The 24,181-nt window shown below is 46.1% G+C and overlaps 1 protein-coding gene and 1 long non-coding RNA gene across 4 annotated transcripts in view; one reads left to right on the top strand and one right to left on the bottom strand.

The window, feature by feature from the left end:
- The window catches only part of LOC135217526 (thioredoxin domain-containing protein 15-like), a 245,586-nt gene that overhangs the window by 8,918 nt on the left and 212,487 nt on the right, over window positions 1-24,181 (bottom strand). For all 3 annotated transcript variants that reach the window (XM_064253493.1, XM_064253491.1, XM_064253492.1), the window contains one exon: window positions 16,107-16,281. In XM_064253493.1, coding sequence (XP_064109563.1) covers window positions 16,107-16,281 — 175 coding nt within the window. The remainder of the gene's footprint in view (window positions 1-16,106; window positions 16,282-24,181) is intronic.
- The window catches only part of LOC135217529 (uncharacterized), a 252,182-nt gene that overhangs the window by 224,921 nt on the left and 3,080 nt on the right, over window positions 1-24,181 (top strand). The window lies entirely within an intron of this gene.

The raw sequence follows: 24,181 nt of genomic DNA, 5'->3' as shown, positions 1-24,181 counted from the left end.
AGCTGCATGTCCGGGGGGAGAGTGCCCGAGGCACTCTCTTAAGGGGTTCCTGTCGTCCAGTCACCTGGCTAGGTCCTGCCTCACCTCCTGTGTCAGTGACCATGGAAGGCTTGGGGGATCCGTCGCCTGTGACCAACTCTCCTTTGGTCTCCCTGAAGAGACCGCAGGTGAAGACGCCCGTTAGGGACTGGCTTCCCGAGTGACGACAGGTGTCCGATCACGACTTGCCATTGCTGAGCTACCTGTTCCTGCCGAGACAGGAACTGGTTGGCTGCCTCCCTGAATCTGCTACCGTGTCGATCAGCATACCCAGGTACTTCATCCTCTGCTTGTGCTCGAGATCGGACTTTTCGAAGTTCAGAACGATCCCCAGATCGCGACAGAACTCGAGCCGTCGATCCCTGTCCTGTAGCAACTGCGAGCGGGAGCTCGCCAGGACTAACCAATCGTCGAGATACCTCATCAGACGTATCCCGTGCGAATGGGCACAAGCAGACACCAGAGTGAACACTCGCGTGAACACCTGTGGGGCGGTTGAGAGACCGAAGCAACGTGGCCTGAACTGGTACACGCCGTCCGTCGAGGATGAAGCGGAGGTACTTTCTGGAGGACTGATGAATGGGTATTGTAGATCCGCATCCTTCAAGGTCCACGTGAAAGCTATCGAAATCGTTCTCCCATGATAGAGTCGAGCACTGAGCGTGCCGTCTCCATCGTGAACCGGGTTTGGCGAACCAACCGGTTCGGGGAAGAGAGATCTATCACTGGGCGCCAGCCTGTTGTAGACTTTTCCGGCAGGAAGAGTCGGCTGTAAAGCCCGGTGACTGATCCGTACCGATTTCTACAGTTCTCTTGCTCAGCATGGTCTTGACCTCCTGTCTCCATGCTACGTCCTTCGATGCCCCTGGAACGTACGCCTGCTGTTGGACCGGGTCCCGTAAGGAGAGAGGGAATGGGGGAGGAATTGGATACTCGCTCGCCTTCCCAGTGGAACTAGCAGTTGGAGAAAAGTAGGAGCAGCCATCGCCTTGCGGCGATGGCCTCTAAGAAAGTCGGGGGAAAACGTATCGTCAGGAGGGAAAAAACGTTTTCCCGAGGAGGGTTACGAACTCTCACTGTAGGTAAGGGTCTGCCGCCACTGTGAACGTCGTCTGGGTGGGGCTGATCGACACCTTGACAGGAGAGAGAGCCGATACCCGACTCCGACTCATTCCAGTCCTCGTCGAGGTCGAAACTTCAGGAGGACCGAAGGGATATATAAATACGATGTCCGAAGACACGTAGAAACGCCTCTGTCGTCAGTAGATGAGGTGAAGGAGCTTGTTCGACACCGTCCAGAACCGAGAGCCTCCTTGTCCGGAGACGAGAGACTACCTGGCTCAACCCAGTCGGCAAGCTCCGATCGCGGCAGACCACCGCGATTTGGATTCCCTCTCGGGCCCCAAAACGACTCGAGCCGAGACGTGGGGCTCTGCTTGGTGGGAGCGGCGATCCTTCCCCGAGGTCATTGTGCTGACGAATCAGCGCCGTAACCTCGGCAAAGTTCCTCTGGATCTCGGAAGTCACAGCATCTTGCAGAGTGGGACCGTTAAGCCCTTCGAACAAGAGCATATCCGAGAACCTTCCTCCTAAGAAGGGGGAACAGCGACAGCCCTCTCGGTCTTCCCCATCCACTTGCGCATACGTCTGGCCGGTCCAAGAACCGTGCCTGGCACGTAGGGCGTCGTGGTGGGATCATGAGGGGCGCACCCCTCACGATCAACTCCTCAATACCTCGCTCCTCCCGGTTGTCACCCGAGGAGGTTGAAGTACGGAGACAGACCTGACGCTTCCCATCGTCAGCTCGCTGGCAGGACCAGCAGGCTTGGAGGGCTGCAGGCGATCGTCAACCCGCGGTGACGATCGAGCTGCAGGCCTGGTCGAACCGTCTCGCTGTGGAGAACGGCTGGACTGAGCACAGCGGCACTGATCTCGAGTGTCAGAAGAGCTGGTGCTGGTTGCCGTACCCGATCGCTCTCTGTGAGAGCGACGGTCAGGCGACCTGCAGGCTCCACTGTCGCAGTGAGACCGGTGCTTGTCCTCAACGCAGGCACGTCACGTCGCTGGTTCCAGCCGTGGCTTGCACCGGCGAACGACGGAGGACCTCTTCCCAGCCTCAGCCCGTGTCGGTCGTGGACCGTCACGGGTCCCAGGGTAGCAGCTGTTCACCGCGAGAGTGAGAGCTGGTCTGGTGAGAGTCGCATGAGCGGCTGTCCACTAGTCTTCCGCCCCGTGCCGTGAACCTGACGCTGAGCGGACTCAGAGGTCTGGTTCCTGGCTGCACGGTCGCTGGTAGGCGACCGTACACTCGGTACCTCCCGCGAAACGGGGGGAGGCCGAGACGGACCCCTGATGCAGTGGCAGAACCACTGACACCAGGCGAGGAGGGAAGTACCGGTGTTAGCCGGATACCCCTCTGGTCCCCGATAGTCTTCCTTCCTTGCGGAAGAAGAGACGGGCCCCGCTCCCGAAGGAGCAGGAGGACCAGCGGAAGGAACCCTCCCGTCCCACCGAGGTGAGACGGGTCCCGAGAAGCTCCCGAGGAAGCTTCTTAGGAGGGAGGAGGCGACCTTCTTCTTCCTCGGCTGTAAAGCCTTAGAAGTCGAAGGGGAAGCGGCGGCGGCGGCTGACGACGATGAAGAAGATGAAGACGACGACCACGACACCTTCCTCCTCTTCTTCGTCAGCTTCCTCAGGACAGACGTAAGATCTGCTATCCAGGGCGGAGCCGGGGCTGCTGTAGCCGAAGCCACAGGGCCCGGACGCACCTGTACAGACAGACCAAAGTCTGGGGTAGTACACCACGAACAGGGACGACATCAGCAGGTATGGGCATCTCAGGAACAGCAGGCACGGCCAGCACATCATCGTTAGGGACAGCCAGCGCAGCAACGGCAGGAACAGCCAGCGCAGTAACGGCAGGGCCCAGAATCGGCAGGTACGGCAGGCAGCACCGGAAACACAGGAAGTGGAGCAGCAGCCAGCAACATCCTGGTACGGCGGCAGGTCCAGGGGCGAGTTCTAGGGCAGCGGAAAGTGGTCGCTGCAGCGCTTGGCACCACGAGCGGCGGCGGCACGCCCCCACTCTCGGTACGGCGAACGGCACTTCACAGCGGCTGTAGGCAAGACTGTTACCACGTGAGGCGAGTACACCAGGTGAGGAGGGACGTCGTCACCTGGTTGCGTGGTCACCACTCCATGGGTGACCGCAGTAGGACCCAGACATCGAAACCGGCAGCCCCTGGACACCAGCACGCTCTGCAATGGAAGGACGCCCATACCTCACCAACGTCCACTCTCGTGGCAGTAGCACCTGCGGAAATAATAGTAGTAGCGATTAATGGGGGGAAATCCCCTCTGTTCGGGGGTTTGATCCCTCCCGAACGAGTGGAAAGACCCCTAATACAGTTGTACATCGGGCCACCGAGCGCCCTCCCCCCCCCCCCCGGCTCGACGGATCGGGCGAGGAGAAGAACGCCGATAACCCCCCCCCCCCCAAGGGGAAGAGCATTCTGTGGGAAGAGCGGGGGGGGTCTCGTTCCCCACCCCCGCACAGTACCATGTACCAACAACAATATAAGAGCCGAGAGCAATCGTGCCATCGGCCCGAATGCAAGGGCATAAGGATCAATTCCCTGACTGAGCGGAACTTGAACCAAATAAATATTGATGCAATCAATAATAAGGAATAAAATGAAAAATGCATCTTGCATTACGATTCACTTCACAATGAATAAGGGCTCGGATCGAGCGCATTTGCGCCCTCGGTACCGAGCGCAAGGGTGAAAGGATCCATTCCTTACCTTTATGGATCAAGGTTTCTGGAAACCTTGATCCATAATGAATTGATGCAATCAAAAAAATAATGAAAATGAAAAGACTACTGCGCTTCCCTTGCGATTTCACTTCATACAAATAAAAGGGGAGGGGAAGGATCAATTCCCGGGAATAGCGGAAACATTGTCCCAGTAAAACAATGCAATCTCAATAAAAATGAAAATGAAAAAGAACTGCACTTGCGATTTCACTTCATTCAAAAATAAAAAGGGGGAAGGAGGATCAATTTCCAGGGTAAGCTCGGACACTGGATTCCAAAATGAAAATGGTATTGCTACAATCAAAATAATAATATTGAAAACTGAAAAACGAAAAAATAACTGTCTTGCGATTCCACTTCCATACTGAAATAAGTTTCCGTGCCGAGCGCATTCGTTCGGCAACGGGCATACAGGTCAAAAAAATATAAATGAAAAGAGCACTTACTTACGATTTTCATTCTACACCATTTCCAACCCAATCTCGCTCGGAGCGAGCGCTCCGCCTCGGCACCGAGCATCCACAATACGAGGATCATTTTTCTGGGGAAAATGAATTCCCGCACTACGCCCTTCAGTCCCCGGCACTCGGGTAATCGGAGGGCGTGGTGAAACCAAGATCCTTTAATTCACAATTGAATTCAATGAAATGATTGTACTTACAATTCAGTTTCACTAGATAAATAGAAAAAGAAAAAACACAATCATGCGAAAGCAAACGACGATGAAGCGGGCAGAGAGCGATGATACACGTCCACACGCCAGCAGGACGAAAGCAAAAGTGATTTGTTTACCTCCCAGTCGCGCGCAAAAGAGCGCGGCCTGTCGGACAAGCAGTTAACTACCGAACCCCTTGTTCGAAAGCTTACGACCTATCCAGCTGCCGCTAGTACCTTCCTATTGTAAAAGGACCGAAGGTTTGTATTGCCGTGGTCGGAACAAATATACTCCATACCAGCTGGATACATGCACTATACAGTGGACCCCCCGTATTCGCGTTCTCCAGATTCACGGACTCACACATTCGCGGATTTCTCTGGGGAACGTTTCCCCGCATTATTCGCGGAAAATTCGCGCATTCGCGGTATTTTTCTATGGTAAATATCCACAAATTCCTGGTTTTTTTGATGAATTTCATCATAAAATGCACTTTTTGTGATAAAACTATTAAAAAAACCAAGTATGAAAATTTTTAGTGGGTTTTTCTTGAGTTTTAACTAACAAAATAGGCTGTTTTTAGCATTTTCATAGGGGTTCCAAACATTCGCGGGTTCTAACTATTCACGGGGGGGGGTCTGGTACGCATCCCCTGCAAATATGGGGGGACCACTGTATACTATAATTCTTACTTCAGAACTACAGTACACATACTTTTCCCTTGTACACTTAACACAATAAATATTTATTAAGACTAACTTTCTCATGAGAAATATGAAATGTCACATTTTTAATCAATTTGTATTTTCATAGCTAACAAAATGATATTGTTAAGATACAATGAAGTTTTATACATACTTACCTGGCAGATATATACTTAGCTATAGACTCCGTCGTCCCGACAGAATTCAAAACTCGCGGCACACGCTACAGGTAGGTCAGGTGATCTACCATTCCCGCCGCTGGGTGGCGGAATCCCGACCATTCCCGTTTTCTGAGCCAGATTTTCTCTTACACCTGTCTCCTGAGGGGAGGCTGGGTGGGCCCTTAATCGTATATATCTGCCAGGTAAGTATGTATAAAACTTCATTGTATCTTAACAATATCATTTTTTATACATGCAACTTACCCGGCAGAAATATATACTTAGCTGATTGACACACCCTTGGTGAGGGTGAGAGACAGCTATATATATAAAAAAAAAAAAAAAAAAAATTTTAATAACGGGAAACAACAATTGTTGTAGGATATCAATCCTTGGTTCTTACCTGTTTGGGCCGAAGACTTCATGATTACTGTCATTTAGTCTGCATGCCTCAAGAGCTTCAGTGAGGTAAACAACCTATGACCGAACAGCCTTCTGGATCATGTCAATGGGGGCTAGCCCGCTTACGCGACAGAACCTGCATGGATGAACCAGCATGATCGTACCAATGGGGCTTACCCGCTTACATGGCAGAGCCTGACCTGTATCTTATCAATGGGGGCTAGCCCTCTTACATGACAGAGCTTTAGGCTTTACATAATGCACAACGAGGAGACCAAAAGTTAATCCCCGACCACCTGAACCTTCCTAACCATGTTAAATCTAAGAACTGAAAGGGGTTATTCCTATACCCTCTTTCAGTCAACCATAAAAAACCAACACACCATAATGTTTAAAATTACATAACCTAACTAATTAGGATTAACCTCAGCTCCTCCTCCTCCCAGCACTAAATCCGCGGACACATACGCTCCCAGTGAAAAGCACTTCTCATAATAACTCTCACATCCCTTAGATAATGAGAGGCGAACACTGAGTTACACTTCCAATACGTGGATTCAATTAGATTTTGAAGGGACCACGTTTTATGAAAAGCCATTGAGGTTGCTATGGCCCTCACTTTGTGTGCTTTTTACCCTGAGGAGTTTAAATTGTTCTTCACCACATTTAAGATGCGCTTCCTTAATAATGTCTTAATGAAAAACATAAGGGCGTTTTTTGATATTGGCCTTGTAGGATCCTTGACCGAACACCAAAGACTTCTGGTACCTCCCAAAAGAGATTTCTTTGTAAATAAAAATTTTTTAGCGCTCTTACTGGACAAAGGGTCTTCTCCTGTTTCGTTCCCCCGTAAGAGAAGAGAGTGCCTTCACTTCGAAGCTTCTAGGCCACGGTTTTGATGGTTTTCGTTCTTGGCTAAGAAGAGAGGCTTAAAAGAGCAATTGCAGCCTCCTTCTTAAACCCACTCTGCCCTCTAACGCTTGAAGTTCACTCACGTTTTTGCCGTGGCTAAGGCGAACAGGAATAGAGACTTCCTTGTCAAATCTCTAAAAGAAGAATTATTGGAAGGTACGAATCTTCAGACATCAGATAATGAAGCACTATATCCAAGTTCCAACTGGGATTTTTATTATTCTGACTTTTTGAGGTCTCGAAGGACCTAATAAGGTCATGTAGATCCTTATTGTCCGACACATCCAAACCCCTATGCCTAAAAACCGAGGCCAGCATACTTCTATACCCCTTGATCGTAGATACAGCTAGGCCACTCTTTCTTCTAAGGTAAAGAAGAAAATTTGCAATGTCGGTATGAGTACTGGAAGAGGATAGCTCATGCGTCCTGCACCATCTTCTAAACACCTCCACTTCGACTGGTACACCCGTAATGTGGATGGTCTCCTGGCTCTTGCGATTGCTTTTGAGCTTCGCGAGAAAACCCCCTCGCTCTAACGAGTCCTTCGATAGTCTGAAGGCAGTCAGAAACCTTAGAGCGGGGAGGTTTTTGTGATACCTGTCGAAGTGGGGTTGCTTGAGAAGATCGCTCCTTAGTGGGAGCGATCTGGGACCGATCCACTATCCACTCCAGCAACTCTGTCACCCAATCTAGGGCTGGCCAAAAACCAAAAGGGGGCGATCAAAGTCATTTCGTTCCCTCTGAGGAGGCAAACTTTCTTATTACTTCCCCTACCAGTTTGAAGGGGAAAAAGCGTACCCGTCTATTCCCTTCCAATCCATGAGGAGGCCGTCTATCGCTATTGCTCTTGGATCTGCGAGTGGGGGAGCAATAATTCTCCAACCTCTTGTTCCAGTTGGTTGCGAACAAGTCTACGTTCGGCCTTCCCCATAACCCCCATAACTGATCGCACACTTGAGGTTGAGAGTCCATTCTGGTGGGGAAGCACTTGGTTTCTTCTGCTTATCAGATCCGCTTATCAGATTTCCGCTCGAAACAGTTTCATTTCTTCTTCCCTGAATAAAATCTCGCCTTAGAAGAGAGATCTGTTTCTCTTGCGCCCAAAGCAACAACTCCCTCGCTGTCTCGTAAAGGGAGAATGAAGAGTTCCCCCTTGCTTCCTAGATATATGCTAGGGCTGTCGTGTTGTCGGAATTGACCGAATGATCGATCCTGAGATTGTTCCTTGAAAGGTCAAGAGAGCTAGGTGAATGGCTTTCAGTTCCTTTTTGTTTATGTGCCAGGACACCTGAGCTCCTTCCCAGGTTCCCGACACTTCTGCGAATCCAACGTTGCTCCCCACCCCACGTCCGATGCGTCTGCAAAACAACGCTCGGAGAGGGCTCTTTATGTGCAAGGATATTCCTTGACCGAGTTTCTTCGGGTCTAACCACCACCGAAGATCTTGTTTGACCTTGGTTGTCCGTTATCCTGAATGATTCTTCGAGGTCCTGGGAACTTTGATCCCAGTTCTCCTTCAGATAATACTGAAGGGGTCTTAGGTGCAGTCTCCCTAAGGAAACGAACTGCTCCGAGGAAATGGTTCCCAGCAAACTCATCCCACTCCCTCGCGGAGCAATGCTCTTTCCCTAGAAAATACTGACACCTTTGTAAGGCAGCGCTCTATTCTCTCTGTGATGGAGATGCTAGAAAACCCCGAGAATCCATCCGAATCCCCAGATAAAACTATGTTCTGCTGGGGATCCAGCTGGGACTTCTCGAGGTTGACTAGGAGTCCCAATGACTGCGTCATCTTTAATGTTACCGAAAGGTCCTCCAGACACTGTTTCTTCGACTTTGCTCGTATTAGCCAGTCGTCCAAATACATCGAGATTCTGATCCCTTCTAAATGTAGCCAATGCGCCACATTACCTTAGGATACCTGTGAAGACTTGCGGGGCCGTCGATAGTCCGAAGCAAAGCGCTCGAAATTGAAACACTCTTCCTGTGACATGAATCTTAGGTATTTCTTGATGCCGGATGAATTGGCCAACATGGAAATATGCATCTTGAAGGTCCAGGGATACCATCCAGTCCCCTGACGAAGAGCAGAAAGTACAGAGGAAGAGGTCTCCATCCAGAGAACTTACTTCTTTATCACCAGTGTTCAGCGCACTTACGTCCAAAAACCGGTCCTCCACCCGCCCGAGGCTTTTGGTACCAGGAATAGACGGTTGTTTAGAAACCTGGTGAATGGAGATCTTGAACCGGTTCTATTGCCCTTTTCTGCAACATAAGTTCTACTGCTTGCAGGAGAGCTTGACTCTTGACAGGATCTTTGTATCTCGCTGTTAACTCCCTTGGAGTTCTTGTTAAGGGAGGATATTCCCTGAAGGGGATGAGGTATCCAACTCTCGAGGATAGAGAGGGTCCAGCTGTCCGCCCCTCTCTTCGCCCAGACTCTGGCAAAGTTCGACAGTTCTGGCGCCTACCGCTATCTGGAGGACTTCTTCTTCATTTTGCCTTCCCTGCGGTCTCCTGGAAGGTCTTCCTCTGGTATCCGGTCTTCTACCTCTAAAAGGGGTTCTTGAGGAGGAAGAGGCTCCTCGAAAGGGGCTGCTAAAGAGGTGCTTTATCCTTCTTTTGAAAAGGACAGCAGGCTTGACCTCTTTGCTGACTTGTGTCAGTAGATCCTGTGTGGCTTTTCCAGCTAATGATTTTGCTACATCCCTCACGCCGTCCTCCTGTGGGAAAAGGTGGTTAGAAAGTGGCGAATTATAGCAAGGCCGACCTCTGTAGAGGAGATACTGACTTGGACAGGAAAGACCCGTACACTGCTCTCTTTTTCAAAACTCCCGATCCAAAAAGAGCAGCCACTTCCACCGAACCGTCCATCACTCGCTCTGTCCAGACACAGAATACACTTCGATAATTCGTCATAGTGACAAATTCGGGATCTGGCTCTCTTCGCAAGGGCTCCCCAAAGCCCAGTCCATAAAATTGAATACTTCGAGTGTCCTAAAGAGTCCCTTTAGTAGATGGTCCAGTTCAACACATCCCCCAAGTAGCTTTTGCTGATAGTAGAGCGCGCCTCCTTGAAGAATCTACTAAGGAAGCGTAATCTGCGTCTGCCGATGAAGGTAGTCCTAAGCCCATAGGTTTCCTGGTATCGTACCATCTTCCAGGTTTTACCCCGTCAACTTTGAAGGAGGGCATGAAAAACACAGTCTTGCCCGCCTCTCTTTTATTCTTAAGCCATTCTCCAAAGCCTTTTGAACGCTTTTTTTTCATACTAAGGGCTGGACGGATTTTTTACACAATGAGGTATGCTTTTGGGAGACTTTCCGTGCTTGATAACAAAGATCCTGGAGGGAGGGCGGATCCGCTGGTTGAAGCTTATCCCCTAAAAAAACAAAAAAAACACAAAAAGAAAAAAAAAATTAATCCCCGAACTCCTGCAACAACCAACAAGGACAATCTCTTATAATCAGAGACTACTACATCCACTGGTAATTCTTCATCCGAGACTTCTTCTAAGTCTCCGCTGTAGGGGATCCTTTCGGAGAAGAGCGGTTCTTAGTAGTCGAGGGACTTCTGTCAAAGAAGAAGAACGTCGCCCGTGTGACAAATCCTTGCTACTACAAGGCGCAATAGAGTTCTTAAAAGCACGAGATCTCCTCTCAGGAACCTGTTTCCTACCAGGTGAAGGGCTCCTACTCTCCGAAGAACTCATAAAGTGCGAAGGGGTCTTACTCTGACCTAAGCTAGTACAAGGAGCCTGGCGCCTACTCGACTCCTGACGCCTGCTCGACTCCATGGCGTCTGCTAGACTCCTGGCGCCTACCCGACTCCTGACGCCTGCTCGACTCCTGAAGCCTGCTTGATTCCTGGCGCCTGCTTGACTCCTGGCGCTTGTCGTGACTCCTGGTAGGCTCTTGACGCCTCTCACAAGACTCCTGGCGTCTGTTAGGCTCTATACGCCTGTTATATTCTTGGCGCCTACTAGGCTCTGTCAACTCTATGTGTCTGAAAATTCTCCTGCTTCTTAGGCTCTTGACGCCTATCTGATCCTCAGAAGGAGATCCGACTCCTGACTTCTCCTAAGAGACGTAGCTGATCGCTTGCTCTGCGAGCGGCTACCGCTGGGAACTTTCTTCCTATAGATAGGAGAGATCGTTTAAAGGGAGAACGAGAGAGTCTCTCCGGTGACGAGTGCCTGCTAGAGTGATTGAAACTTTCTCTCCACCAGGAGAAGAAAACTTCGATCTCTTCACTGGAAGGGAGGAGTCTTTCCTTCGAGACGAATCCTTATGTAGAGCGCCTACCAAGGAGGATATTTGTTCCTGTAGATTAAGCAGCAAAAAGCTTAGTCGGGTCTTGAGGCGCTGGAGACGGTCTTCTCGCCTTCTTACTAGTCGAAGGTAAATCCTCTGGAAATCGCTCTGGGCTTGAATCAAAAAGCGTCTCCTTTCGGCGTACCCACGATCTCTTCAGAGGACGAGACTTCGAAGCAGAGCTCCATCCACGCCTGGACGAGGAGGAGTCCGACGCAGAAAAACACTCTTCCAGGATGCCTTTTCTACGGCTATCCAAGGCAGCCTGGGTCGTTACTTCAGGATCTGCCGAAGGGACGCCTGATCGTTGGGGTTATGGCTCCACATCCTCCCCTGCGGGCTTTTGACATTCCTCCTCCCCTGGTCCTAGTTTCAGGGAAGAAGCCGGGTCTAGGCCTAGGAGCAATGCAGGAGGCCGATCAGACTGCACGGGGTCACTGTATTCACTGACACTCTTACCTTGTGTTTCCATAGCTTTAAGCTGCTCCTGAAAGCGCCACGAATCGAGGATCTCATTTTTTCCATTTCTGAAAATGAATCTTTAGATTCAACACAGGGAAGGGTCGGGGCTGAGGTTATGGGAGAAACATCATCTAGCTTGTTAGTTTCTAATTCAGGCTCAAAAGAACAAGATCTACTCGAGCTTCTAGCTGACGCTTTCCTAGCTCTATCCTTCTCTCTTTTCTTAATATAAGAAGCTAAATCCTTCCATCCTTGCTCCGTAAGCCCTTCACATTCAGCACAAGTTCTATCAAACGCACATTCAGAACCTCTACATTTACTACAAAGTGTATGAGGATCTACCTCTGCTTTAAACAACCTAGTTCTGCATTCTTCCCTTGCACAAACCCTAAACTTAGGTGTTACTTTAACTTCAGCCATCTTAATAGAAAAAACCAAATCCAAGTCCTAATCCAGTCCAAAATAAGCGTATGCCAATCCTGAGAATAAACAAGAGTACTTCACCAAATGAGTCCAACCAATTCTCGGCAAATGAGCAGAATTCCAATCAGGAGAGACCAAACAACAGTTGTTGCCGGCCTCAGCGACAGAGAAAATCTGGCTCAGAAAATGGGAATGGTCGGGATTCCGCCACCCAGCGGCGGGAATGGTAGATCACCTGACCTACCTGTAGCGTGTGCCGCGAGTTTTGAATTCTGTCGGGACGACGGAGTCTATAGCTAAGTATATATCTGCCGGGTAAGTTGCAAGTATAAAACCTCAGTTTTAACAATAGGATAGACTTATACTTGGAGGGAGGTACAGCGCCGGTTCAGCCCACCTGACCACCCTTCCTAGAAGATAGAGTTCTAAAGAAGGGGATCTGAGTCTGTGAGAGAATAGATAAGTATCTAAAAACTCAGCCTGCTGGGATTAAACACAATGATTCATGTTAGATTCATTGCATTTGTGGAGTAAGTGCTACTAGGAAGCAATTTGTTTATTACATAGGAATAAACCAAATAACTGAAACCAGTATGGCTGCCATACTCACCTGTATCAGACCAGTTCTAGCTTATGACGTGTCTTATTTTTCAACCCACCTGTAGGTATAAGAAAGGAAAAGAGGAAGGAGACCAGCCTTCTCACTCATTCTCTCTTCCACACAAGCATCTTAGGTAAGATACAAACTGTCCTGCCAGGGGCATGGAATGAGCTTACACAATTTAGCGTCCAAGGACCTGTGGGCAATGTCCTTCAGGAAAAGGAAGTAAACGTGGTCTGCCTAAGCCAGGAACCAGAATTCAAAATCCTATGAACAGACAAGTTCTTCTTAAATACCAGAAACGAACTCATTCCTCTGATGTCATCTGCTCTAGCCTGCACAGACTGTGACAGAACTATAAGGTGAGGAGTATACCTGCTTAATCACCTCAAAAAGCCAGAATGAAATGGTGTTCTTGGACACTTCCATTCTGGACCGGCCGGTGCTAACAAATAGTCTTTGACACCTAAGCCTTAAGAGATAGCAGCCCAGAGCTCTGACAGGAAAAAGCAAAAACTGTATTGCTGTGTCCTCAAACTCATTCAGGGAGGGAACTGAAAATGAGGCAAATCTGGCATCATGAACCGAGGGATTTTGAGTCTTAGCTATGAATTATTTCTCATACTACATGTTATGAGAACAAAACATCTACATGGAGCTTGTTCTGACAAACATGCTGGGCTCATATGTGATGTCTGGTAGCTGCAAAAATCCCCTTTCTTTTTCCCAAAAGAAATCCCCTTGCAAAACAAGGGTGCTTCTTATAGCCAGCTGCACACTTTAGGTACGAAAATATGGTAGGTGATATTATTTATGTACTATAAATTAAGCTATCTGGAGCACCTTAAAAACGGCAATCTTTGGAAAGACAATAAAATATGTTTACTTGGGTATTACTTACCCTTAAGTTACTGTTGTTACACACAGAACAATGATGACCAATACTTTGGTCTGCACTATGAGTGAAGAATGCAAATAACTATACGTAGGACCCTTGACTCACGAAACAAACAATCCGTTCCTAGACCTTGGTCGTGTTCCAAATTGTTCGTGACTCGGAGCTAATTTCCCCATAAGGTTTAATGGGAATAATATTAATTGGTTCTCGACCCCTACGAACCAATATATATTATGTATATTTTGCCTTATTTTACACAGATATGTAAAAGTCAGTGTAAAAAACCTTAACCTAATATCTAATAATATAATTTAAAATTTAAAAGGTAAACTAACACTATAAAAACGTTTGTAAAGTGAACACTTACTATGACTGGCGAGATTCTGGCTTGACGGACAACGGAGAAGAGGAGGGGGGTGGTGGGTGGGGAGGAGGTTATTGTGCGGAAGGAGACCCTCCCCCATCCAGGTCGGGGAGATCTCGTTCCGGAGATTCAACTCTTCTAGGTTTTTTTTGGTGAACGTTTAATCACAAACTTATCCAATGTCTGTTGCCTTTTCCTTCCTTGCATAACTTTTCTGAAATGGCTCATTAAATTTTCATTGAGCATATTCACGATCCTGTTCGTAACAATTTTGTCCGGGGATGATACAATTCAAGGAAGCACTGGACATCATTCCACTTTTCCAATGCGGCTTTATCACATCACTGCTGACATCTGTAACTTCCTCCCCAGCCTCCTCTTCGTCAGTTGATTGCTCCCGAGCAAGTTGCTCCTGCTGCTCTTTGTGGAGTTGAACAAGTTCGTCCGCAGTCAAATCTTCTGAATGTCAGCGACCAATTCTTCAACATCTTCGTCGTTGACTTGTAGACCCATTACTGTTGCCCATGGACACAATTTCTTGCACAATCTCTGCATCGAAGCCCTCAAAGTCACGGACAGTTACGCACTGGGGCCAAAGTTTCCGCCACGCAGAATTTAATGTGCGGTACGTAACTTCAGTCCATGCGTTATCAATGAGGGTTATGCAGTGAAAAAACATTAAAGTGCTTCTTCCAAAATTCTTTTAAGGTTAATTTTGTCTCTCAGTACACGGAAGCATCTGAGAAGAGCGCCTTCGTATATAATTTCTTAAAATTGCTAATGACTTGTTGGTCCATGGGCTGGAGAACAGAGGTCGTGTTGGGTGGAAGGAACTTGAACTGAATGAAGTCATGTTCACGCAGTCAGCCAAGTACGAAGGGTGTGCCGGGGGCATTATCCTTTCCATGATCAGAAGGCACCGCAGGGGTAGCTTGTTCTCTGTTAGGTACTGACTCACGGTCGGCGCAAACACTTCATCAATCCCACTCCCATAAACAAGTTCCGTGTCACCCATGCTTTTGTATTGGCCCTCCACATTACAGGCAGTCTGGCCTTATTTACGTTGTGCTGCTTAAAAGGCACGCGGGTTATTTGAATGGTAGACAAGTAGCGGCTTTAGTTTCAAGTCGCCACTTGCGTTTGAGCAGATAACAAAAGCGTAAGCTGTCCTTCATTGGCTTTATTGTGGCCTGGGGAGCGCCTTCTCTTTCTTTGGGTGATAAATGTCCTGTTGGGCATCTTCTTCCAGAAGAGGCCCGTTTCATCACAATTGAAAATCTGTTGAGCGACGTATCCTTCGGCCTCCACGAACTCGCAAACTCAGTCACGAATGCCTCAGCAGCAGCCTTGTCTGCGCTAGCAGCCTCACCATGCCTAATTACAGAGTAAATTCCAGTTCTTTTCTTGAAGTTATCAAACCACCCTTTACTAGCCTTAAAATCATCTGGCGTGGCACTAGTAGAAGGAGTTTCCTTCAGCAAACTCTGATACACTTGCCGAGCTTTCTCGCAGATGATCGGCTCTCGTTTACACTATCACCTGCCATCTGTTTCTCATGTACCCACTTCAAAATTATTTTTCTGCCTCTTCGAGGGTTTGCGATCTCATCTTGGTTAGTACTGTCCACTCCCTTCGCAACATTTGCTTCTTTAATGGCATCCTTGTTTTTCAAAATTGTCGAAATTGTCGACTTGGCCATCTTGTACTCACTTGCGATATCGGTCACTGCGAACACCACGTTCAAACTTTTCTATAATTTCTTTCTTTATTTCAATGGTTATCTTCCTCTGCACCCTCTTCTCACCATCACTCTTCACTTTCTTACTTTCACCACCACTCTTCACTTTCTTAGGGCCCATTATGAAGAAAATCACAAGTTTTAGCGCAAAAAATGCTAAGCGAATTGACGAACGTCTTGTACACAATGAGATGAGACAAAGAGCGATGCGTGGTGACGCCGGCGTGGGGCGGCTGGAGGATGGCTGTTCCCATGGCAACTCAAACGCTCACAAGTGTGCTGGGCGATTTCGCGCATTTTTCAAATGTTTGTCTAAAAATTAGTTTGTGAAACAAAGTGAATTGTTATTTTCCAGAAATTTCCAGCATTTTTCAAATGTTCATGTCTCAAAATTAGTTTCATGACCCAAACAGAATTTTTATTTTCCGCATTTTTTTTTTGTTCGTATCTCAAAGTTAGTTCGTAGTTCAAGGGTGAAATTTTACCTATAATTTTGGTCGGGATCGAGTTGTACGTGGGTCAATGCGTTCGTGAGTCAAGGGTCTACTGTATTACTGAAAATCCAGGAGCATTGTAATATCAAACACTTTCAAACAAGTCCACTTAGTATACCTACCCTAAAGTCTGCTGAGGTTACATTGATGTCTCTAATACACTGGTCTGTATAGTGATTAATGAATGACAAGAGCTGCATTACTGAAAATTCAGAAGCATTATAACGTCCTACACCATTTCCATTGTGAAACAGCAGCAGAGTAGGTGTTCCCATTACGCCATATCGAGCATTCACACTGAAAAGCAAGAAATAAACACATTACTTAATAGATTTACTTGTTAAATGCTACACTAATAGGTATACAAAAAGTTATCAATTGTTCACTCAATTAATAACCCATTCAAAGCCAGTCTCAAGCCCAGACAAATGGGAAGGAGTCAAATTCACCAATATGAGCTTTCCAAGTTTTCAAAACATAGTACAAACATTAATGAAAGTACTAATTAAAATGGTCCCAGTACTATCTAAATGCCTGTAAATAAGAAGAGTGCAAAGAATCCCAAGACAAAATAAAAATCATGGAGTTTAGTAAATGTTGCCACAGTGATTGTTAAAACACTGATTGGAAAGATTAGGCAGGTTGTATTCCATTATATTGAATTATCTTGTCATCATCCAACAACAACCTAAATGCCTATTACCAGGGTAATAGGCATATAGATTCTTGTTGGATGATGACAAGAAAATTCAATATAATTGACATACTAGGTGGCACAGCTCAATGATAAAGCATTATGCTCAATATAAAGTCCAAGGTTTCATCTCAGCCTCTCCTGACCAAATGTCCCAACTGTTAATTGGTACCATTGTCTGCAAAAAAGAAAAAAAAAAAAAAAAAAAAAAAAAAAAAAAAAAAAAAAAAAAAAATCAATAGAAACTGGCTATCCTAATGAGCTTTCATGCAGCCTAGTATGCATATTAATCAACAAGGTGTATCCTGATACCATTTAATGGTGTTGACCCCAACTTTGGATTCAGGTCTAAGATGATGTGGAACTGGGATAAATAAATTTAAGGATAATGAAATGTTGAAATGATCCCATGAATGAATGCAATGAATATTTTCTTATCATATGCAACATAAACAGTATTCAGTGAATAATATTTCAACATGAAAAATTCTGCGACTAGACGAATTTTCCGTGAGACAAATCTGCGAATAGGTGAAGCTACAAATCTAAAACCGCGAATAGGTGGGGATCGACTGTAGAACTATTGGTTTTGAGGATGTAACAGGGAAACACAGCTTTGAAGAGAAAAACCATTAGGGAGAGCTGATATTGTAGTACTGGGCATCATAACTAATAATGCAAAGGATCAAGAAAAAATACAGAACACAAAATGCCAAAACATTTCACAGATAGGTTAATAACATAAGTGTGGAAAGCTGAAACAGATTGCTTTTACTATAGATATAACTAAGAGAAAGGATTTGATTTTTATGAAAGGTGATAAGTTCTTGACAGAGCAAATCTGGTAAAAAAGTAGAGAAATACATGAAGAGGATGGCAACTTAAATAAAGAAGAAAACCTAACTTGACAAAGCACATTGTTAGAGAAATGGAGTTTTATAAGACTGATGTGTGAAGATTATTTGAAGAACCAGGGAGAAATACAGGAACTAAAGTTAACTGTAGAGTTTCAGACCCTGGCCCACAGATTAACACCACAAAAAACTCTACTTTGGCAAGGCAAGACTGAACATGGTTTATCCGTGACACTGAATTTCACATTGCCCCTCAACCTACATAAGTGATAAGGATCTCAGTTGAAATTAAGTGTTCCCCAGTTACTGGGAAGATGGGAATTTCCCACATGGGAAGTCCCATCATCAAAACCAAGTTTTAAGTAATGTTCAAAACCAAGTTTTAAGTAATGTTCAAAACCAAGTTTTAAGTAATGTTCTACAGAAACTGTGATTAGTTCAATAATTTACTCTTTTAACACAAGTTTACCATGTTTACCCATTTCTTACCTACCCTACATTAAGCTGAAAAAAAAATACTTATTGACAAACTGCCGAAACCACCAGTGTGTTACAGGAATATTTTCTTTTATTTACTATTAACAATAAACTTTTCCTTGAATCACCTATGCAGTTTTATAAAGATTAGAGTGTATTTTCACTTAAAATACTACTTAAGTTTCTTCTTTGCATCCATTTCCCTTGGTGTATTTAATTTTTGAATGCTTTTTTTCTTCTCTTAATCAAGAACATTCATGGGAACAACACCTACTAGTCTAGAAATGTGACTTAGTGGTCTCATTAAACTGAATACAGGCAGTCCCCCGGGTTATGACGGGGGTTCCGTTCTTGAGACGCGTCGTAAGCCGAAAATCGTCGTAAGCCGGAACATCGTCAAAAATCCTAAGAAAAATGTTATTGTTATAATACAATTAAGTTTGTTCATACTTATCTGGCAGATATATATATAGCTGTATTTTCTGAAGTCCGACAGAATTTAAAAATTCGCGGCACACGCAGTGGGCGGCCAGGTGGTAGTACCCATTCCCGCCGTGGGAGGCGGATATCAGGAACTATTCCCATTTTCTATTCATATTTTATCAGTGCCACTGTCTCCTGAGGGGAGGTGGGTGGGCACTTTAATTATATATATCTGCCAGGTAAGTATGAACAAACTTAATTGTATTATAACAATAACATTTTGTTCATGAAACTTACCTGACAGATATATATATAGCTGAATCCCACCTTCGGATGGTGGGAAGAGACAGAATAGGATTTTTTGGGAAACTTAAATTAAGTAGATGATATACATCTTAGTTCCTCACCTGTTAGCATAGCCGACTTCGTGATTACTGTCACCAAAGTCTGCTTCTGCGTTACTAGAGTTGCCAGCGAGGTAGAGACCTGTAATGCTGGTGCGCTCTAAATGATCTGTCAACGGGGGCGTGACCACAATGTGACCTAGACCATATGACCATACTTCTGAGGGCAACGAAGCTAAAACCACCACCTGACCTAACCTATCAAAGTTAGTTCCATAACTTCTAGGCTAAAGAAAAGGAACGCGCCTCAAGCGACCAACCCTTCAAAGTTAAAAGCACACCTATCCCTTTTCTATAGGATAGGATTCGTGTTGCTTCCTGCCCCCAATAATATATCTACGGATAGGTATGTCCTAGCGACTTACGGATCTGAAATGTTCGTCTTCACATCCCGTCTGGGAGTGTCGGGAGTTGAAGCGAACACAGAGTTGCTTCGCTAAAGCGTGGCACTCAGGATGTTACTGAGTGTCACGCTCTGTTGAAATGCTTCCGAGGCCGCGCCCTCACCTCTTGAGCATTCATATTAAGAAAAAATCTCAAATCTTTATGCAAACATAATGAATGAGACCTCTTAAAAAGAACTCCTTGGCTATAATGCCAGGGTGTTCTTGGACATGAACCAGTCTGGTCTTTACGGACACCGCAGATTGTCGGGAGTTGAAGAAGAACACAGAGTTGCCTTCGTTCCTAAGCGTGGCACTCAGGATGTTACTGAGTGTCATGCTCTGTTGAAATGCTTCCGAGGCCCGCCCGTCACCTCTTGAGCATTCATATTAAGAAAAAATCTCCAAATCTTTATGCAAACACAATGAATGAGACCTCTTAAAAGAACTCCTTGGCTATAATGCCAGGGTGTTTTTTGGACATGAACCAGTCTGGTCTTTTTTACGGAACACCGCAGATTGTCCGTTTGACCTTGACTTTCTATAGTTTTATCAAGATAAAACTTGAGAGACCCTACAGGGCACAGGACTCTCTAATGCCCTTGCCCAATAATTTGTGTCATACCCTTGGTCTCCAAGCCTTCGGGTCAAGGGTTAGACAGGTTTTCGTTCTTATCAAGAAACGGAATGCTTAGAGGACAGACCGCATTATGTCCTTTAAAGCCAAAACCTCTGATGATGGCTAAAACCTCACTAACCCTCTTTGCCGTGGCTAGAGCGGTTAGAATATTAGCCTTTCTGGTCACGTGTATTAAGTTCGCAGAAAGGATAGGTTCGAATTGCTTTTGGCATCAGAAACTCAGACTACGTCTAAGTTCCATGCCGGAACCTTTGATCCAGAGAATTTTAAGATCTCCACAGACCTCAAAGATCGTGAAGCTTTGTTGTTTGACAGAACCGAATCTCTGAGCCTAGAGGCCGTCAACAACATATTTGCATATTCTACAATAGTTAGGACTTCTAGCTTATCTCATACTTCAGACGGAAAGATAGAACCATAAGGAACTTCACAGAGGTCGAGGTGGAGGAACAGTCATTTCCCTTCACTATCTCCAGAAACGGCCTCCTCCGATTGAACACTGAAAATAGGCAGCACTGCTTTGCCTTGGCCAAGAGGCTGCCATTACTCTTGAAGATCTTATCGCTCTGTACCGTTGAAGACGAAGGTAGATATTGAATGCAACCTACGTCTTCACAGACAAATCGAGAGAAGGATTCTCAAGATTCTGAACCCGTGCCTACAAATGACTGAAAACGCTAACCGCTATTTCATTGCTGTCCGGTGAGAAGTCGTAGTTGCAATGAAAGCGGGGCGTTCTTCAGTAATGAAAACACAGGGGAAAGCTGCCTGAAGAACTGCTTCTCATGGGCTGAACATTTGGAAGTAGAGCTGTCAGGTCGGAGAGTAGGCGATGTCTTTTGACATATCTGTTAATTCGGGTTGAACAATGAACAATTGTACACCTACGAATATGAGATATTTTAAAGACAAACCCAGATGTCTGCAAAATCATTCGCATTATCGCAGTGCGATGCAGCGGGAGACTTTACAGACTTCTGTTACCGTGCGTTAAACAGAAAGATGAAAGAGTCTAAGAGATATCTCTGTTGAAAATTCTCGCAATATCGAAGGCGATGGAATCTATCGTCACAGCAGTAGATGGTCCTTCATAATTGCGAGAAACCCCGTTAATCAGAGACCTAAGTCCATGATTGTTGGGCAGAGATACGGTTCGGTAGTCAATCAAAGCAGGAGAGAGAGAGAGACATAACGTACCGTGCATCTCGGAGGCCCAGCTGATACTGAGCTGCTATCAGGCAGTTCAATACGCAGTAGCTGAGCTTGAGCTCCCGCTGACTCGTCATCCTGAGTTGCCAGGTAATCCATATTCCACAAAGGAATGCGTTCGGCTAGAACCACCGAGCATAAAAAGATATGCTCGAGCAATTATATTTAGGCGAAACGAATTTCGGTAAATATAAAAGTTGAAATGGTGTTGTCGTGACAAAACCATAAGTATATAAAATTGAAACAAACTCCTGGGAGGTTGCAGGCAACCCAGAGTTGCAGTTCAATTAGAATACTTCTCGTCTAAGTCGCAATCTGTAGAATAACTAGGATATGCGCCTACCCCTCGGACAATTCAACTGCTTAGTAGAATCATGTCGCGAGGTTAATATACGTAGTATATTTATAGGATTCTGAACAACGATCTCCATCCTAAATTCTTTCCTTCAAGAAAACAAAATAAGGATTGGAGATCGACCACCTTCGATCTCTATCAAAGAGAGTGAAGGAGAAGTCTTCCTCGAAGGAAAGCTTCAATGGTGAACAGAATACTAACTGCCTGAGTTGCCAGCTACTCCCTTTACGAAGGAATAGGTATGATATTATCGAGCAAAAGGAAACTCTCAAGCAGGCCTATTTAAACGAAACAGAATTCGCTAAAAACAGAAGCTGAGTCGGTGTTGTCGTAACAATACCTGAAGAGTTGTTCTTACTCCGAAAACTCTTGGAAGGTTGAAGGGAGTGTTTCAAATAAATACATTAGAACAACAGTTCTTTCGGCTTCTATCCGCAGAGGTAAATACGATATGCGTATATGACTTGACCCATGCGTTAGCAAAATGACGCAAAGATAAACTACATAAGTATTGTAGTAATTTGAACATCGAATTCTCTACTACATCTTTCCTCGACGAGGAAGAGAGAAAGAAAGGAAAACGACTGTCCACGCTCTAATGAATGAGGCTTTTTTAAAAGAACTCCTTGACTCTTTACCAAGACTCTTTTCCAAGAAAAGGGAGTAATATTCGAATAGAGATCATCAAGAGAGAACTGAGGATCGAAAAGGACCGTTCAATGTTCTTATGATATTGGACATAAGACTTCCTGGATCTAGTCTACAAGTCTTTTTCTTACTCCCCGGATGAGCCTCTGAAAATGAATGAGAGCTCTTCCGAAATTTGTTAACGAGTTTATCCGCTTAAACGATAAAAACGTTAAAATCTATGTCAATGAGAACTACCCCATTTATGAGGGGTCCCCCACTTAAATGACAAAACGTTTAATATCTTGACAATGGGGAAAACGTCCTTACTTGACAAAACTATTAGCACTTTGCTAATAGGGGAAAACCCTTTAACATGACCGAAAGTCACCCAGGAATCCGAGTATATAATCTTCCCGATTCTCAGAGAAATCGATGAAGAGGAAAGAGGGATCGAAGAAAAAAATTCGGGTATGTCTCTCCGCTAACTCCGAATCCTTTTTTCTGTAAAGGAATGTCCTGTGGAGAGTCCTGAAAAAAACCTCGTCTTGACGAGCGTTTATAAAGCGTCAAGCGTCCTAAGAAACGTCGTGAACAGCAAATAAGACGCCTTTACTCTCGCAAAGCGTCCTGCCGAGCTTCCACCGAAGCGTCCTGGCGAATGTCCACGCGTCCTCATAAGCGTCCTGCTGAGCGTCCTCAAAAGCGTCCTGCCGAGCGTCCTCAAAAGCGTCCTGCTTAGCGTCCTGGAAAGCGTCCTGCTGAGCGTCCTCAAAAAAAACGTCCTGCTTAGCTACGAGCGTGTCTGAGCAGAGAACACCAAGTCTTCTGAACGACGTTTCAGAGAGGAACTCGTTGAGTGCCCTGATGCATGCAAGGCCCGCCAAGAGGCGTCCTGGCGAGCGACCTTTCCAAAATCTCTGTTACGACGAACCGCGTTTTGCATATGACGTTGAAATATTTTCAAGGGACGTCCTCATGCGAGTCGCCATGAGAGCCGCACGGCTCCTGAAGTGTGTGAACACTAAAGGAAGACGTATGGCTTTCGTCTTCAAGACGGGCCTTAAAGACCTTCATACCTTCTTACAAAGACAGTGGCCGCCTGTGCGACAACTTGCGTCTTAGTAATGCAAAAGACCATCTCCAGAAACGCACTCAGCAAAGGAACGCCGAGCGTCCGAAAGACACCCTCGCAAGGTGCTTGCCGAGCGTCCTGGAGAATGTCTCCACTATAGGACGTCGAGCACCTCCAAAAACTTCTTCACGTCTAAATTGCCCTTCTTATGCCGAACCAGAGACATAAGTTGTTTGACTGTGCAAAGCAGCTTGCCGGACGTCAAACTTATCAGCTTGCTTTTTCGAAGTAAAGCGAACGTTACATAACGTATACGGAGCGCCATTAGGAGAGGAGACGAATACTGAGTTGCTCCTCCAAAAGGTGGAATCTAGACCAAATCCTTTTGGAATGCTAGCGAGGTTGAAACAGCTCTAACTTCATGAGCGTTCACTCGCAGGAGGCTCAAATCACTCTTCTGGCAAGATGAATGAGCCTCCTTAATATTTCCCTTAGGAAAAGAGCCAGTGCATTCTTCGAAAAGGGTAAATGTTGGGTCTCTTTACCTGAAGCACCATACATTACCCGAAGGACCTCTTACTTCCGCGTTTATGTTAAAAATTAACTCGAGAGCCCTGACCGGGCACAGGACTCTTTCATCCTCTCGTGACGAGAGAGAGAGGACGTGAAGCGTCCTCTTCTCTAAAGCTTCTTTAGGGGGCGCGAGTCCATCCGAGAGCTCCAACCCCTGTGTGGGGAGGACGCCTCGGAGGACGAGAAGCAATCCTTCAAGATTCGTGCACGTGCTCGATCTTCGGCAGCCTGGGCAGCGACAACAGGACCTGCCGAAAGGAAGCCAGATCAGCATGAAAAACCCGTAACCTTCCTTCGGCTTTTGACATGCCCTCTCCCTGGTTTCCTGGGAGTCCGACAGAGGTCTAGGCTAGAGGCGTTATGGGGCCGATCTGACGTTCCCTCCTAACGAGAGAGAGGCACGTGAAGCGATCCTTTTTCCTCTAAAGCTTCTTAGAGGGCTGCGAGTCCTTCCGAGAGCTCCAACCCTTGCGCGGGGAGGAC

This window comes from Macrobrachium nipponense, chromosome 7, assembly GCF_015104395.2.
Source record: "Macrobrachium nipponense isolate FS-2020 chromosome 7, ASM1510439v2, whole genome shotgun sequence".
Classification (NCBI taxonomy): Eukaryota; Metazoa; Arthropoda; class Malacostraca; order Decapoda; family Palaemonidae; genus Macrobrachium; species Macrobrachium nipponense.
Note: the sequence above shows the minus strand (reverse complement) of the source record. Positions and strands in the feature narration are given on the sequence as shown.